Source organism: Panthera pardus, unplaced genomic scaffold (assembly GCF_024362965.1).
Source record: "Panthera pardus isolate Hobbes unplaced genomic scaffold, ASM2436296v1 HiC_scaffold_8, whole genome shotgun sequence".
In the NCBI taxonomy this organism is placed as follows: domain Eukaryota; kingdom Metazoa; phylum Chordata; class Mammalia; order Carnivora; family Felidae; genus Panthera; species Panthera pardus.
Window position 1 is genome coordinate 21,260,177 of NW_026527013.1, and position 17,653 is coordinate 21,277,829.

Genomic DNA, 17,653 nt, shown 5'->3' on the forward strand with positions numbered 1-17,653 from the left:
GAGTTCAAACCCACACTGGGTTTTGGTCCAAATACCACAAGTTCAGATTTTGTGTCTCAGGCAGACACTGCTGAGTCATACCCAGCTCATTCTCACTTGGTTTTCCCATTTCAGACTCCTATTTGAATTTAGGAGACTTTCCTGGAAGCCCTCCTTTCCCCCTCTCTCCAGCCCTGCTCCAGTGTTTGTACTTTTACATCCAGCACATTTGTCTCTCTTGTTCACGCTCTAAATAACCAGCCACATGTGACTGGCTTCATCTGCCCTAGACTGGGCTTTACATTCACATGAGCTTTGTTTCCAATATTCCTCCAATGGAGTGATATTTGGTCTTAACTGTCAGTAAGGTCTAATACCAAAGAAAAGTTTGAGGTTTTTATGGAATTGACTAGGGTTTCTTAAAGAGTGTTCTGCAAAATATTTGTTCTTTATGATTCTAGAAAGTATTATATGAATACTTGATCAAGTTTCAGAAAATGCCAGGTGACAAAACACAGGTGTTTATGGTAGGTCTTAAAGACTTTACTATGGGAATATGCACTATAAGTTTCCAAGAGTGGAAGTGTTTGGAATGCTTCTCAAACTGGTTTTGCCACAAAGGTTTTTCTGTCTGAGCATCTTGTAGGATTAGAATTCTGCAGAAGATGTTTGGGGAAGCCTGTCAGATAATTTTACAATTATCAATCAATTGATATAAATGAAAAGACTAAAATCTTTTTTTTAGAAAAATTTCTTAGGAAATACCATAAATTTTAATAAAGGAGGCAGGCTTAACAATTAATTTCTTTATTCTTGCTGGAAAATAGCAGATTTAGACCCAGCCAAGAAGAGTAATGGTTGATCACAGTGGTGAACCATAGAGACACAGCTCTAAGCTGGCAAAATGAACAATATATACAATTCCAAATGGAAAAAATATAGCTCCACGGCAAGAGTCCTGCCTAATCTAATGTTCACTACTCATTTCTTTATTAAAGGTATGTCTGACATTTAAAAAAAACAATACCTGCCCCCCCCCCCCCCCCCCAGTATCTCTCAGGTATTCGTCCCTAAAGGCTAATTAAGAACCACCAAATCTTTAAATGATAGCTCATGGCCCCAAATAACTTAATTACAGAGTTAAAAGGAAAATGAAGGCAGGTGAACTTTATCAGGGACTCCAAGTGCCTTAAAAGTAGCTATGACTGCAGACATAGCACAGGCCAAGACTGGCCTAGGAAACCAAGCGCTTTCAGCCAAGCCTCAGCCTGGAGCTTAAATATGTGGCTTATCGAGAGCCATAATAGATCCTGATTTTGAATGTTCCCTTTTGGATGAATTTTAACCAAAATTCGACTTAACATTCTTATATAATCATTCCCCAGCTCAACACACGTATGCTTATAGGACTCAACAAAAGAAGAAAACCATGCAATTTTTAATAGCAAAATATTTGAGAAATTTTTTTAGGGGAAAAAAAAAACCCACCAGGACCAAAGGCCAAGTCAGGGGCAGTGCTTGCTCAGTCAGGACAAGGCTGGCATTTAAACTGTTGGCTGGGAGCCATTTGAGACAGTCCCCAACACACAGTTCATGTGCAAGAGGTAAGAACAAGAGAGTAAAACCTGTCTACGCACGTGCATTCCTGAAAACACCCCCTTGTTTAGAAAGCTGAGATAGTTGCACCTAGTCTCTATTTACCTTCATATTCTGCTTTCTTAGCTGTCTCAAGGTTTCTCCATTCTGTCCCCACCAGTCGGCTGAGCTCCCCAAAAGAGTAGTCTGGATGCTGGGCCTTAATCACAGCTCTCATCTCACTGCTGAACAGGATGTAGCCACTCATGTTGATTTTCCGTTTGGAGCCTTCCTTCTTTGCACTGCCTTTGGCAGACTTTGGGGTAGACTGTAAGACAGAAAGCTCTTATAGTGCATCAGAACACTCCATCTGGTCAACTGCTCAAGGTTTCTGGAAGCCAGGAACATGTGATTCAATAGTTATTATTATTTTGCAGACACGTTTAGTTTATAGCTGGTCATTTTCTTGGTCAAAACAGTTCTTCCTTGCCTCTTACCATTTAAGAAATAAATGAAAGTTTCTCTGAATTCCATGACTGTAATCTGTAATGGTGACCTCACAATTATGTCTTGGGAAAATTCTGAATGAGAACAAAATACCACCAGGGATCACCTCGACCCAGATAAGGGCCTGAAGGAGGAGAGACGAGAAAGATATGGGCAGGAAAGGCTAAAGTCACAGGGCGATGCTGCTCCTCACTGCTCACCTTCAACACAAGGTAGGCAGAGCTTTCTAAGTTAACATGCCATTAAAAATAGCTATCTATGAAAAGTTTAAAACGGTATGAAATTTAAAATTCTTTGTGGCATCAAGAAAGAAAAAAAATTTGTTCCTTCCTGCATAATTCTAGGTTGAAGCTCACATATATGAGGGCTGGGTATCTCCTTCCTTCAGCTTGAGTGTGCTATGAACCAAAGCTGAGAGAAAGACAAGTAACAGGAACTTGTTACCATCACCTGTGGGGGTGTGTAGGGCATGAGATCCAGCTCACTGGCCAGTGGGGTCTGAAGCTGAGGCAGAGAAGGAGGTTCAATGACCTCACTATCTTCTTCCCCCATCTCTTCAATATCATCATCTCCACCTTCTAACTCAGCAAATTTAGCTTCTAGCAACTGGATCTTCTTTTCCAACAGAGGTGAGGGCTCCTTCTGAGGAACTATTGGTTTTCTAAAAGAAGTGAAATTAAAAAAAAAAGAAAACAATCACCAAATACCACTCCAGGATTGGTCAGAAAGCAATGCTCTGCCTTAATATTTAGAAAAGACTTCCTGCAATCTGCAATGTATGTTCTAAGTCAGCAAAGGAAAGAATTTAAATGGGTATTTATAAAGTCACCCCTATTTATAGACGTTTGTTTTTCAAAGAATTCTGCTGAAAATCCACCCAAAATCCACAAAACTGGATCCAAAGTTGAGATCTAGTTGCCTATATAATACAGTGAAGAGAATTTTCATACTGTGGAACTAGGCAAGATCTCTTAATAGATAGGCTATAAACCAGAACCAAGGATTTCTGCCTCCAAATTACAATTACTGGAGTCTATGCCAAGGGCAGTTATTACATCTCGACAATGAGGATTTTCCTTTAATTTTTAGCCGAATTAATATTTTCTATTTGAAATGTACACAGCTCTAGTTTAAGAATAAGAAAAACAAACAAAAAACCACCATGGGCTATACTATTTGGGTATCAATTTTCCTATTGGGAGTTGAAGTTTTTTAAGCTTTACCTGAAGTAATAAATTTCATCATCTACCACTTTAGCAGACAGCGAAAACCTCTTCAGTCCTTTGAATTTCTTCATCTGCTTGTCACTCTCGTTGTAGCGGCTCTCACAAAGCAGAATGTCATTTTCTGGTATTTCAGTTGGTCTGCAGGAGAGGAAGTCCTTGAATGACAACACAGCGCACTTTCCTGAAAGGCAAATTGGAGGGGAATTAAAGGAGTAAATTGTGGTCATAGCTAACAATCATTTTAAAATTTTATTATTTTTGAATGAATATATTCGCATGACTCAAAAGTCAGAAGATTTAAAAGGTGTACACAGGCATAAAAATAGACACGCAGATCAACAGAATAGAATTACAAGTCTAGAAACAAACCCACACAGTTGGGTTTTTACAAGCAACTGATTTTTTTTTTTAATGTTTATTTTTGAGAGAGAGAGAGGTGGGGAGGGGGAGTGCACGAGTATGAGCAGAAAAGGGGCAGAGAGAGAGGGAGACAGAGGATCCAAAGCAGGCTCTGCCCTGTCAGCTCAGGGCCTGATGTGGAGCTCGAGCTCACAAACCATGAAAGATCATGACCTAAGCTGAAGTTGGATTCTTAACCGACTGAGACACCTAGGCACCGCCTACAAGAAACTGATTTTTTACAAGGGTGCCAAGACAATTTTTTTTTTGTTTTTAATGTTTGTTTAGTTTTGAGAGGCTGCAGGCCCTAGGCTCTGATCTGTCAGCAGAGCCCGATGAGGGGCTCAAACCCATGAACCATGAGATCATGACCTGAGCCGAAGTTGGACGCTTAACTGACTGAGGCGCCCAGGTACCCCAAGGGTGCCAAGACAATTTGATGGGGAGAAGAGTCATGTTAACACTGGCACAAGTGAATTTCCACATGCAGAAGAGTGGACTCTGAACCTTACCTCACACCATATGCAAAATGTAACTTCAAAATGGATCAAAGACCCAAACATAAGAGCTCCAACTATAAAACTCTTAGAAGAAAATATAGGTATAAATCTTTATGACCTTCTATTAGGCAGATGTGACATCAAAATCACAAGCAAGCAAAGAAAATAAACCGGACTTCATCGAAATGAAAACCTTTTGTGCTTCAGAGCCCACTATCAAGAAAGTGAAAAGGCAACCCACAGAAGAAAATATGTGTAAATCGTGTCTCTGGTGTAAGTCTAATACCCAGAACATACAAAGAACTCCTACAGCTCAACAATAACCAGACAAATAACCTAATTAAAAAACAGGCAAAGGATCTGAACAGACCTTTCCCCATAAACCCACAAAAAAATGAAAATAACAAGTGTGGGCAAGGATGTGGAGAAATTGGAATCCTTACGCATTGCTGATGGGACTGTAAACGGCTACAACTTCTGTGGAAAACTGCATGGCAGTTTCTCAAAAAGTTAAACAGGGCTGCTGTATGATCCAGCAATTCTACTTCTAGATAAATATCCAAAAGAACTGAAAGCAAGAACTCAATTAGATACTCATACACCAATGTTCACAGCAGCATTATTCACAACAGCCAGAAGGTAAAAACTACCCAAATGTCCATCTACAGATGAGTGAATAAACAAAATGTTATGTATACATCAATGGAATACTATTCAGCCATAAAAGGGAATAAAATTCTGATAATGCTACACCATGGATGAACCTTGAAACATTATGCTAAGCAAAAAAAGCCAGACACAAAAAGGCAAACAGCACATCATTTCACTATTATGAGGTACCTAGAATAGACAAAAATCATAGAGACAGAAAGTAGAACAGATATTACCAAGGACTGGGAGTAGTGGGTAGTTACAGCTTGTCGGGTAGCAAGTTTCTACTTGGGAAGGTGACAAGTTCTAGAAATGAATAGTGACGGTTGCACAATATTGTCATGGGACTTAAGGTCAATGAATTGTACACTTAGAAATGATTAAAAAACTCCATTTTATGTTATGTATTTTACAATTAAAAAATGGTAGCATATCACTTACATTATTTTACAACTAAATTTTGTTGTAAAATAATGTATCTTGAGGATCACTGCTGGTGTTAACATATTTATTGAACTAATTCCCTATTGATGGACATTTAGGCTATTTCCAATTTTTTGCTCTCCCCCTGAAACAAATAATGCTGATATAAATAATTTAACACATATATCAATTTGTACATGTGTGAGTATATCCGAGGTACAAACTTCTAAAAGTATACAACCTGGGTCAAAGGTATGGGCACTGTAATTTTTATAGGTATAACCAAATTACCTTCCATAAAAGTTGTGCTAATTCATAAACCCACCACAAAGTAGGTAAATGCCACTTCCCTATGTTCTTGTCAACTAGTTAATACTGGAAATTTTGACAATCTGGTAGGTAATTAAAATAAAGAAAAAGAACATCTGGGTACGTTTATTTCTCTAAGGGCTGAGGTTGGGCATATTTTCATTTAAGAAACACTGGTAACTTCTGTCTATTCTTATCCTTTGCCCATTTTTCTGTTCAGTGTTGATCTTTTCTATTTTTTATTTTTATTTTGACAGAAAGAGAGAGTGGGCATGAGTGGGGGAGAAGGACGGGGGGGGGGGGGAGAGGGGGAGGGGGAGGGAGAGAGGGGGAGGGAGGGAGGGAGGGAGGGAGGGAGGGAGAGAGAGAGAGAGAGAGAGAGAGAGAGAGAGATTGATTGATTCCCAAGCAGGCTCCATGCTCAGTGCAGATCTTGATGCGGGGCTTGATCCTATGACCCTGGGATCATGACCTGAGCTGAAAAGCTGAAATCAAGAGTTGGATGCTCGACAGACTGAGCCACCCAGGTGCCCCATGTTGATTTTTTCTAAAGGTTTTATAGAAGTTCTTCATATGTGAAGGAAATTTGATCTTTATGTATTACATACATTGCAAGTACTTTCCTAAAAGTTGTCATTTATCTTTGTTTCTGCCTGTTTTGGTTATGCGAACATTTTCAACTTTTACATAGTCCAATTTATCCCTGTTTTTCTGTATGGGTTCTAGGTTTATGTCAAAGGTTATCAAAATTTCTTTCCCATCATTTCTTTTGGTATCTTTGCTGTTTCACTTTATGTTCATTTAAACCTGTAATTCATCTGGATATTTATTCTGAAGTTGATGTGAGGGATGAATACAAGTTTATTTTTTCCAAATGTCTATGCTCTTTCCAAATACCACTTAACAGAAAAATCCATCTTTTCCCCCTTACCTGGGATGTCACCTTTATCATAAGTTAGTTTATATTTGATTCTACTGCTAAACTTTCTATTCTGTTCAAAGAATCTGTGTATTTATATCATATAAATAATTTTAATATCTGATCAGGACAGACCCTCACCCCCTATTATACTTTTCATATTTTCCTGATTTTTGCTTCTCTTTGAGATTTTTTTTTTAAGTTTATTTATTTGGGGGGTGGGGCAGAGAGAGAAAGAATTCCAAGCATGCTTTGCACCATCAGTGTGGAGCCGGAAATAGGGCTTGACCTGAGCCAAAATCAAGAGTCAATGCTTAACCAACTGAGCCACCCAGGCACCCCATTATTTTAAACATCAGTTTATTTAAGTCCCAAAGTCCTCACAAGAAAATTCCCATTGGTACATATACTGGAACCACATTAAAGATTAACTTAGGGAGAATGAACATCTCTATGATGTTGAGACTTCTCATTCAAGTACACGGTATGCTTTTCAATTTGTTCAAGCACTCCCTTTTAAATGCATTAAAAGCAGCATTTAAAAACTTTATACAGATGTGGCATGTATCTTGTTAAATTTATCCCAACGTGTTTTATCTTTTTATTATTATTCAATCTCTTAAGGCAGTTGCTTTGTTATCCATGTTATACTCAATCTTATCTTCCTTCTAATTTTTTTAAACTATTTTTTTTTCAAATGTTTATTTATTTTTGAGACAGAGAGAGATGGAGCATGAGTTGGGGAGGGGCAGAGAGAGAGGGAGACAGAATCCGAAGCAGGCTCCAGGCTCTGAGCTGTCAGCACAGAGCCGGAGGCAGGGCTCGAACCCACAGACTGTGAGATCATGACCTGAGCTGAAGTCGGACGCCTAACCAACTGAACCACCCAGGTGCCCCTAATTTAATATTTTTATGTTTATTTTTGAGAGAGAGAAAGACAGAGCGTGAGCAGGGGAGGGGAAGAGAAAGGAGACACAGATCCAAAGCAGGCTCCAGGCTCTGAGCTGTCAGTACAGATCCTGACGCGGGGTTCAAACTCATGGACTGTGAGATCATGACCTGAGCTGAAGTCAGACACTTAACCAAATGAGCCACCCAGGTATACCACATTTTTTCTTCTTCTAAATGTTAACTTATTTTGAAAGAGAGAGTGTGAAGGGGAGGGCAGAGAGAGACGGAGAGAGAGAGAATCCCAAGCAGGTTCTGGACTGTCAGTGCAGAGCCCCATGTGGGGCTCGATCTCACAACTGTGAGATCATGACCTGAACAGAAATCAAGAGTCAGATGCTTAACCAACTGAGCCACCTGTGAACCCCCCATCTTCTCCTATTATGGAGTAATTCCTAGTTGATCCTCCTGAATTATCACCCCACTGTAGATCTTGTTTCTTACTTTTAATTGTGCTGGCTAGTACCTCCACAACTCAGTTAAATAACAATGATAAGAACACCCTGATTTTGCTCTTGACTTTAACAGGAGTGTTCATAGCTAATAACTTATTAACCATTTACATGCAAAATAGCTAAAACATGGAAAAACAGGTCAGAAACATTTTAGAAGCTGAAAATAGCTATAATTATTATCACTGCTTCTGACTTACAGCACTTGACTTACACAATCCAAAGCCTTTTCAATTCAGAGGAGGCATAGTTACCATTTTCCATATTTCACAGAAGGAAAAAGAGAGATTTGGAAAAGGTAAGAATTGTGCTCATAGCTAAAGAGTAAAATTGACTGGTAGCCCTGGAATGGATGTGGTCTCTCTGTGCCCTGACCTGGGCTTCCTCCCAGGCCTTCAGAAGACATGGAAAAGATAAAAGCTTAGAAAGCTTCATTAAAAAAATTTTTTTTAAATGTTTTATTTTATATTTCAGAGAGAGAGAGAAAGAGAATGAGCAAGGGAGGGACAGAGAGAGATGGAGACACAGAATCCAAAGCAGGCTCCAGGCTCCAAGCTGCCAGCACAGAGCCCAACATGGGGCTCAAACTACTGAACCGCGAGATCATGACCTGAGCCGAAGTCGGACTCTCAACCGACTGAGCCACCCAGGTGCCCCAGGAAGCTTCATTTAACAAAGCATACAAAACTGATAAAAGCCTGCTGGATTCTGACTGGAACTATAATGAATTAGATAGATCGATATGGGAGAAAATGACTTCTTTTAATACTGAACTTTTGGGGCACCCAGGGTGGCTCAGTGGGTTAAGCGTTTGACTTTGGCTCAGGTCATGATACCATGGTTCGTGAGTTCAAGCCCTGCGTCGGGCTCTGTGCTGAAAGCTTGGAGCCTGCTTTGGATTCTGTGTCTCCCCCCTCTCTGCTCCTTCCCTGTTCATGCCTGGTCTCTCTCAAAAATAAATAAACATTATAAAAATAATTTATAATACTGAACTTACAGCTATACACATGATGAATCACTTCATTAATTTAGGTCTTTTTTGATTTCATTCAATCATTTCCTCAGAGGGGTGTGTGTGTAGAAGTCTTATACATCTTTTGTAAAATTTTTTAATTTTTTAATGTTTGAGAGTGAGAGAGTGCAAATGGGAGAGGGGCAGAAAGAGAGGGAGACTATATCCATAGTCTTATACAACTTTTTAAAATATTTATTCCTAGGTATGTAACATAAATGGTGTATTTTTAAACTTCAACTTTCTGTTCATTGACCACAAATAAAAGTATAGATAATCTTGGTATTTTCATTTATTAATTCTAAATGTTTGAGAGAGAGAGACTGCACATGAGTGGGAGAGGGGCAGAAAGGGAGAGAGAACCCGAAGCAGATCATGACCTGAGCCAAAAGCAAGAGTCGGATGTTTAATCAACTGAGCCACCCAGGCACCTCTCATTTATTAATTCTAATAGTTTATCCAAATACCTTTTCAATTTTCTATGTACCTAACAATCTCTTTGCAAAACCTGATTCTTTTAATTTTTCCTTTCTAATCTTTAAAAACCTTTTAATTTTCTTACCTTAGTAAGAACAGTTTTTCAATTAATGCAGCATTAAAAAAAACCTACTATAAAGAAAACAGAACTGGCAAATAAATTAGGAATTGACATGTTTCAGAAACCCAGGTTCCTGGAAATTTTATGATCCAAGTGCCTAGGCTGGAGGCACTTTCTGTCAGGTGTGGCCATGTTCATTCCTAAAAGCAACTTCTCTGTGGCTGTCTGATTACTATTTAAGTTACTGAAGGCAATGAACAAAAAGCATTAGTTAGCAAAACAGTACTGTCTCCTGAGTGAAATATGCCCATCAGGTCTACATTACAGAAGATGAGAAATGCACAAGCCGGGCTGAAATCCCATTTTGTGACCACTAGATCCATTTCCTTTTGGGGAATGCATCATCTCAAGATGAAGTAACCATACATCTCACTGCTTTCCTGGTATCCTGCCTAATAATACTAGCACCTCTTTTCACTCTCAAAAGCGTTCCAAACACCAGTACAGAAGTAGAAGTGAAAAGACCCAGGTTTTAGTTTTGGCCATGTATTGGACAGTAACTTCAATTTTCTGAGAATGACAGCATCTTTAGTATGGGGTCATGGTGAGAAATAAGTGAGAGCCTGGATATGTGGTTTATAAACTACAGAGTGCAACAAATTCTACTAAGCGTCTATAAAAAGGAATTACTCCAAATGATGTTTGGCTGTTTTCCAGAGTTCTAATAATGTCGATTCTGACAGCTTTTGTGGGCTTTTCTCCCATGTTTCTGTGAGGGAATGGCCCTCAAATCTTCCTACTTCACTATTTTCACTGACATCATTTGGAAAACTATTCCAAAAGATGGAGAGTAGCTGGTTTGTAAGTAAGCCGTAGTGTTAACTCTGGGCCGGAAGAAATGCAATAGCTGAAAATAATGACAGTATATGATGCACAGAACTACGTTTGAGCAGCAGAGTGTGTGTGAACACTCAGGATGACTGAATGGAAACCTCAGCACGAGCCCTGCACATTTCTGGATCAGGGACAGTAACATTGCTAGGGTTGAGTCCAAGAGACTAGAAGTCTTTCAACTCCTTCCCCCGAATCCTACCTTATTCTTACACATTCCCCATCCTGCAGCTGCAGGGACTCCTCCAGTGCATATGCTGGCCCACACAGCTGCTCTGCTCACACCCAGACAGGACTTCCCATCTGCTCCAAACTCCATCTGAGCACTGTCTAGTAGACCTACTGTGAGTGTGCCCCCAGGCACCTCAGGGGGCTCATTCTCTACCACACCCTCCTGGTCTGCCCCAGCCACCTGGCTTTCTTACTGTTATCTCAACCATGCCCAGCTACTTTGCCTTAAGGGCTTTGCATTTCATGTTTGCTGTGCCTAAAATGAGTAAAATCTCAGACACAGGCACACTTCAGAGATATTGCAGGTTCAGCTCCAGATCACCTCAATAAAGCAAATATCATAATAAAGTGATTGAAATGATTTTCTGGTTTCCATTAAAAGTAATGTTTACATTATACTGTAGTCTATTAGGTGTGCAATAGCATTGAGTCTAAAAAAACAATATATATACTGTAATTAAAAACCACTTTATTGCCACAAAATGCTAACCATCATCTGAGCTTTCAGTGAGTTGTAATCTTTTTTTTTTTTTAAGTAAACTCTATGCCCAACATGGGGCTCAAACTCATGACCCCGAGATCAAAAATCACATGCTCTACCGACTGAGCCAGCCAGGTGTCCCCATCTTTTTGGGGATAGAGGGTCTTGCTTCAATGTTGATGGTTGCTGATTGCTCAGGATGGTGTTTGCTAAAGGCTGGGGTAGCGGTGGCAATTTCTTAAAATATGACAACAGTGAAGTTTGCAACATCAGCAGACTCTTCCTTTCACAAATGATTTCTCAGTAGCACGTGATGTGATTTGATAGCATTTTACCCACAAACTTCTTTCAAAATTGGGAGTTAATCCTCTCAAATCCTGCTGATGCATTATCAACTAAGTTTATGTGATATTCACAATCCTTTGTTGTCATTTCAACAACCTTCACAGCGTCTTCACCAGGAGATTCTGCCTCAAGAAGCCACATTCTTTGCTCCTCCATAACAAGCAATTCCTCGTCCATTAAAGTTTTATCATAAGACTGCAGCATCTCAAATATAATAGCAATCAAGTTTGAAATATTGTGAGAGTTACCAAAATGTGACACAGGAACGTGAAATGAGCAAATGCTGCTGGGAAAATGGCGCCAACAGACTTGCTCCACACAGGGTTGCTGCAAACCTTCATTCTGTAACAAACCTAGCATCTGGGAAGGGCAATAAAGCAAAGCGCACTAAAATGAAGCATGCCTGTATTTGGGTGGATTTCTCCCTGACTGCCTTCAGGGCTCTATTCACGTCACCCATCAGAAATGCTTTTGGTGACCACATTACCTACAAGACCTCCCCTCAACATTTTGCTCTATCCTCTTCCTCTGCCTTATTCTCATTCAGAGCTCTAATTACTATCTGATGTTCTATAGATTTAATTTTAATTTACTTACTGACTCTGGTCTGTTTACTGCTGTATACCTAGCACCTAGAGCAGTGCCTAACACAGGAGGAGTATTCAGTCAACTGTAGCAGAATCAATGTGATTAAGTGAAAAGGCAGAAATACGTACCCAGAATACATGTCATGGGGCAGGTTTCTTCCAGATTACTCAGAAACACTTCTTTTTTGTAGAACATTTTTGTGGGCTCATGTTCTGTCTCTTCTGGGTGAATGAAGATAGGGCCATAAAAATATGCAGCTCCATCTCGGACCCATACCTTTTCAATTCTTGGGGGAAAAACGGAGAAATTCCATTAAAATGAATTGACAGGTTTCATTCTTGAAGGATTAATCTACCAAAAATTCTGCTAGCCAAAAACCTAATGATATTTACTATTTAAAAAAAATAAAAATTTGAGAGAGAATGAGCGCGAGTCAGGGAGGGGCAGGGGAAGAGGGCGAGAGAATCTTAAGCAGGCTCCACACCCAGTACGGAGCCTGACATGGGGTCCATCTCACGACTGTGAGATCATGACCTGAGCTGAAATCAAGAGTGGGATGCTTAACCCACTGAGCCACCCAGGCGCCTCGATGATATTTACTATTTTAGAGAAGTTTCACTGACTATTTTGATAAAAAGACAATTTCTTTGATGTTTCGCCCTCTTTGAGCACAGGAGAAGATACTCAGAAAGAGAAACAAACATTTGGCTACTTATCTAAGGGGAAAACAATTTTTTTTTTAAATGTTTATTTATTTTTGAGACAGAGAGAGACAGAGCATGAACGGGGGAGGGTCAGAGAGAGAGGGAGACACAGAATCTGAAACAGGCTCCAGGCTCTGAGCCGTCAGCACAGAGCCCGACGCGGGGCTCGAACTCACGGACCGTGAGATCATGACCTGAGCCGAAGTCGGACGCTTAACCGACTGAGCCACCCAGGTGCCCCAGGGGAAAACAATTTTAACACAATACTAAGGCATATCTCCCAGGTGTTTTCCCTGAGATGCTCATGGTGAAACAAAACTAAGCATCTGTCATTGGACTTGTCAGCCAAATACACACGCAAACCATCGATATTTGGGGTCAGCTCACATGAATGGCAGATATTCCTGTAAGGCAATGGTTGGTTCATGACTTTTGAGTGCCAAGAAATAAGAGCCCTTCACCCCTTGAGAATCTGACCAAAGCCAGATACTATCTCCCTAGAAAAAAATAAAAATTCACATGTGACTGCTATGTACTAGGAACTGTATCATTCCTCACAACCACCCCACCAGCTTGGTATTATGGTCTCCAATGTCTTGTGGTTCCTAACAAGAAGCAGTATCCTCATCTCAGTTACTGTTAACTCTACCTTCCAGTTCCTCAAGACAAGAGACAGAAGTTACCCTTGACTCCTTTCTCTCTCTCAGACCACACATCTCATTTATCAGAAATCCTATTAACTCAACCTTTTAAAACAGGGTCTGACTACTGGTCTGAGCCATCATCGTTTGCTGCCTGGATTACTGCAACAGCCAGCCTTCTAGCAGATCTCCTTGCTTCTCTTTGATCCTTTAAGTCTATTCTCAACAACCAGTAGGCAGAGCAATCTTGCTAAGAACTAATTCAACTGTCACACTGATGCTTAAAAGAATCCAATGGTATTCTTTTTAATTCAGTGAAAGCCCAAGTGCCTACATCGGTCTCTGAGGTCCACAAGGGTTGCACTGTATGCCGTGGCCCTCATCTCCTATCTAACTCAACACGCTGCTTACTCCCCCTGTAACAAACTCTCCTGATTTGACAGGCCAGGAACGCTTCTCTCTCAGGTCTTTATCTTGCCTGTTCTCACTTCCCGGAAAGCTTTCCCCATGGATATTCACATAACTCACTCAGTTTCTTCGTTGACTCAACTATTAACTCTCAGTGAGGCCTATATACATCACCCTACTTAAACTTTTGCACTTCCTCACTGTGACCACGGCATTCCTGAGTGTTCTCATACTCTTATTTTTTCGTGACCTAATGTACCTTACACTTTACTTTTTCATGATGTTTACTGTTTGTCTTCCCACTGGAACGAAGATCCCGGGCACTAAGAATGTTTGTTTTATTCACTAATGTAGCTTCAGAGCCTGGCAAATAGGTTTGTAATAAATGATTACTGAATGAGGAAAAAATGGAATGAGGAAACTGAAGCTCAGGGAAGTAAATCATTTGCCTAAGGACATGAAGCTAGCAGGGCTGGACTTACACCAGGATCTCTTGGAACCAACTACTACTCTTAACCACTATCCTCTACTGCCCAATTCTGTACCTGACTCCGTCACTGCTATTTTATGCCATGCAAACACTCTTCCATCCATTTACTTGTTCAACCAATATCTGAGCCCTTACTATGTTTCATGAACTGTATGCTTGAAGCAGGGAAGACAAAGGTGAGCAAAAAGACAGGGACCCTACTGTCAGGGCATTTGCAGTCTGGTATGGCAACCTGACAGTAAAATAACATGACAAGTGCTCTGAGAATACAAGGACACCTAATCCAGTCTGGAGGGTACAGGAGAAGCTTCCTTAAGGAAGTGTCATCTTAAATTGAAGCTAAAGAGAGTTCATCATGTGAGGTGGGCAGGGAGATTTCTGGGTTGAGAATTGAGTAAATGGTAAGAGAAGAAAAAAAAAGTTCACAAGAGGAATTTAAAGAAGCATGGCTAGAGACGAAAGCAGGGCAAGGGTGTTCAAGGAAGCTGGGGAAGTTAACAGGATTGCGGGGTGTGGGGGGGTTGATGATGACGTGTGTCTTCATCCTCAAGAGTGATGAATTTCCACTTGCTCCAAATCTCTCCGACCGAACTGCATCTTCGCTGCTTCAGTAACACTCACCTGCCCACACGTGGGCGCACCAGGCCATGGGACTTGATGAACACACAGTCACCAACCTTCAGCCACATGTCATTGTAACGGAGCTGCTCAAAGTAGTGGCAACCTGGCTCACCGTTTGACATTTCCACAGGGACATCTTCTTTCTCCTGTGGTAAAGGAAACTGGTTGAAGAGAGGCAGCTCATAATTAAGGAGTAGACAGAGAAGGTAAGAAAGGAAAATTGACTTTCCTTCATATTAACTTAGAAGAAAAAAATAACCATAAACATAAGTTTTGATGAAGATCAGAAACCAAAAGATTAGGGCACTGAAACCAAACTAAGTCTTCTCAAATAATGCATTTATTTTAAATTTCTAGTTAAGTTTCACAAAATGTTACTCCAAGATGCTTTTATTCCCCTAGTCCAGTGCAAAAAGAGCACCGGAGAGGACTTAGCAGCATTCAGGAGCAGCCTCACTCATGTGTTACCATGGAGGATAAGGAGCAAATGCTGCATAAGCTTCCTCTTCACCACATTTACTGAGCTCTCAATGTCTTAGCATTAACAGCTGATAGATTTAAAATGATAATTTTGCTTTATTCTAGCATGGAAAGGAATAGTATAGCCTCTGTGATACAAACACATACTCTCAATTTTTAAATAAATTACAAGGTCTGTCACCTACTGGCTACTGTGACATTAGGCAAATTACTTGACCTCTTAGGCCTTAGTTTCCTCATCTGGAAAATGAAGACAGTGTGCCTATTACATGGGATTGTTAGGAAGCTTTAAGGATATTCTCCCCATTAACTACACAGAGCAATGCCTGACTTATGAAAAGCGCTTTAACAAACATTATTATTGTTTTATAGTGTTGGCAGAAAAAGGGAAAAAAAGAAAAACAAGTTCTGATCTGATGCAGATAGTGGGCACAGCACGAGGTGTTGTAAACATATTAATTTCAAAACATATAAAAGCTCCTCGAGGAAACCCCAGAACCCCCAAGTTTTCTACTGCACCTCCCTGAGAGTATCTGAAACTTCAAACAAAAATCTCTCTTTCAGAAGGTCCAAACGGTTTGCTTCTTTCTTTACAACTATAAATGTGCAATCTAAATGCTCCTCCTGGAAAACCCTTAAGAATGAGATGTGCTGGATGAGGAACACCTGCAGGAAAGGGAGCTATAAAGTGACCCTTGAGAGTAAGAATAACTTTTTCTTTCAGGAATGGTCTGTTCTGAAGTTCTTTTCTTTTCTTTTTTTTTTCTGTAACGTCATCTTCCCGCCCAATGTGGGGCTTGACCTCACAATCCCAAGACTGAGAGCTGCATGCTCTACCTGCTGAAGGTATTCTTTTAAAAAGTTCCAGGAATGACCTGTTTTGGCCAGGCAGCATTAAAATAGATAGGAGACAAGAACAGAAAAAAAAAAAAGAAAAAAAAAATGTGTGCACAGAGAGGATCCTGGGGACTTATGAATTTTAAGAAAAAATTGCTAACTTGGACGTAAATTAAAAAATTAACTAATTAATTTTAAAAAAAGAAAAAGAAGAAATCTATGTTATTCCCACACTGGCTTCCTTTGGTATTTCTTATTCTTTCGTAATTAACGTCTCTACAATTCCCAGACATATTGGTAAAGTGTAAAAAATATCATGTTCTTTCCCAGGCTCCCTTTCTCTTGTAAAACTGTTAGGACACTGAAATGGACTCAAGGAATTCAATATTTTCCAGTTTTTATGTTAACAATATAAAAGTTTTATCTTTCTTGATTATATAAAAGAAGTACATTCATTGGCAACAAGTCAACATTACAGCATGTAAAACTTAAAAACAATCTTCTGTGATCCAACTCCAGAGATAAGCACCTAGTTTAGCACACAGCAGTATTTCATGCTGTTTTCATTTTCTCATTCATGTATGTAAATATACATTTTTCTTTGTTTTGAATAATGATGGAACTGCATCCCATTCTGCTGCCTGTTAATCATGAACATCCTCCTACCACAGGACTTGGAAAATTTTCCACGTGACATGTATAAACCTACTTCAATGCTTTCACTGGCCGTACAGCTGGCATGCTATGGATGTATGACAACTTACTCAATTCCTATTCATGGCATTTGAGTTTGGCCAAGGGTTTTGCTTTACAGGTAACACTGATGTCACTCCTTGTAGACAACCCTTTGGTGTGCCTGAGTACTGAGTTGGAACACATTCCCTGGCATCAAACTGTAGGGTCAAAGGGAATGCCATGGATGGGAGAGAAGTGTACTGCCCACACTCACATCAGGTGTGCCCAGTATTAGCAGTCTTTAGAACTCCTGACAATCTGCCAGGCATTTAAAAACATTTTACCTTTTTGGCTATCTTCCCTCTTACAAATCATCTATTTGGTCCTTTGCCTATTTTTCTAGTGTAGCTTTTTTCCTAGGTTTCCAAGAGCTCATTGTGTTAAAAATGGCAGTCCTTAGACTCTTTTATTAAACTAATGGATATTTTCCATTGTACACTGATAAAATGCCCCCCCCCCTTTTATGGATACTGGATTTTATATCATGTATAGAATGGACCCATTCCAAGCTTATAAATACATACATACATACATAAAAGAATATAGGTAAATAATAGTAAATATGTTTATGTTAGCAACTAGTACTCTGTTTTTTGATCTTTTTGGAATATCAAGAGAGAATTCAGATGGGTTTTTTCCTTCTTTTTTTTCTTTTATTTTCAAATGGCTACCAGTTTTTCCAGTATCATTTGATTCCATCCTCTCCTGCTGATTTAAAATCCTACCTTTATATTCTAGATTTTAGTTGTGAAAAGCCTATTCC

General features: G+C 39.8%; 1 protein-coding gene and 1 non-coding gene across 47 annotated transcripts in view; both read right to left on the bottom strand.

Annotated features, from left to right (window-relative positions):
* Positions 1 to 17,653, bottom strand: part of PBRM1 (polybromo 1) — a 118,068-nt gene that overhangs the window by 13,105 nt on the left and 87,310 nt on the right. For all 46 annotated transcript variants that reach the window (XM_019417125.2, XM_019417117.2, XM_019417116.2 and 43 more), the window contains 5 exons: positions 14,839 to 14,984; positions 12,103 to 12,260; positions 3,285 to 3,468; positions 2,512 to 2,722; positions 1,681 to 1,882 (listed from right to left, as the gene is read on the bottom strand). In XM_019417125.2, the coding sequence (XP_019272670.2) occupies positions 1,681 to 1,882; positions 2,512 to 2,722; positions 3,285 to 3,468; positions 12,103 to 12,260; positions 14,839 to 14,984 (901 nt within the window). The remainder of the gene's footprint in view (positions 1 to 1,680; positions 1,883 to 2,511; positions 2,723 to 3,284; positions 3,469 to 12,102; positions 12,261 to 14,838; positions 14,985 to 17,653) is intronic.
* Positions 11,106 to 11,178, bottom strand: TRNAK-UUU (transfer RNA lysine (anticodon UUU)). Its single transcript has one exon. It is a non-coding gene; the product is annotated as a tRNA-Lys (tRNA).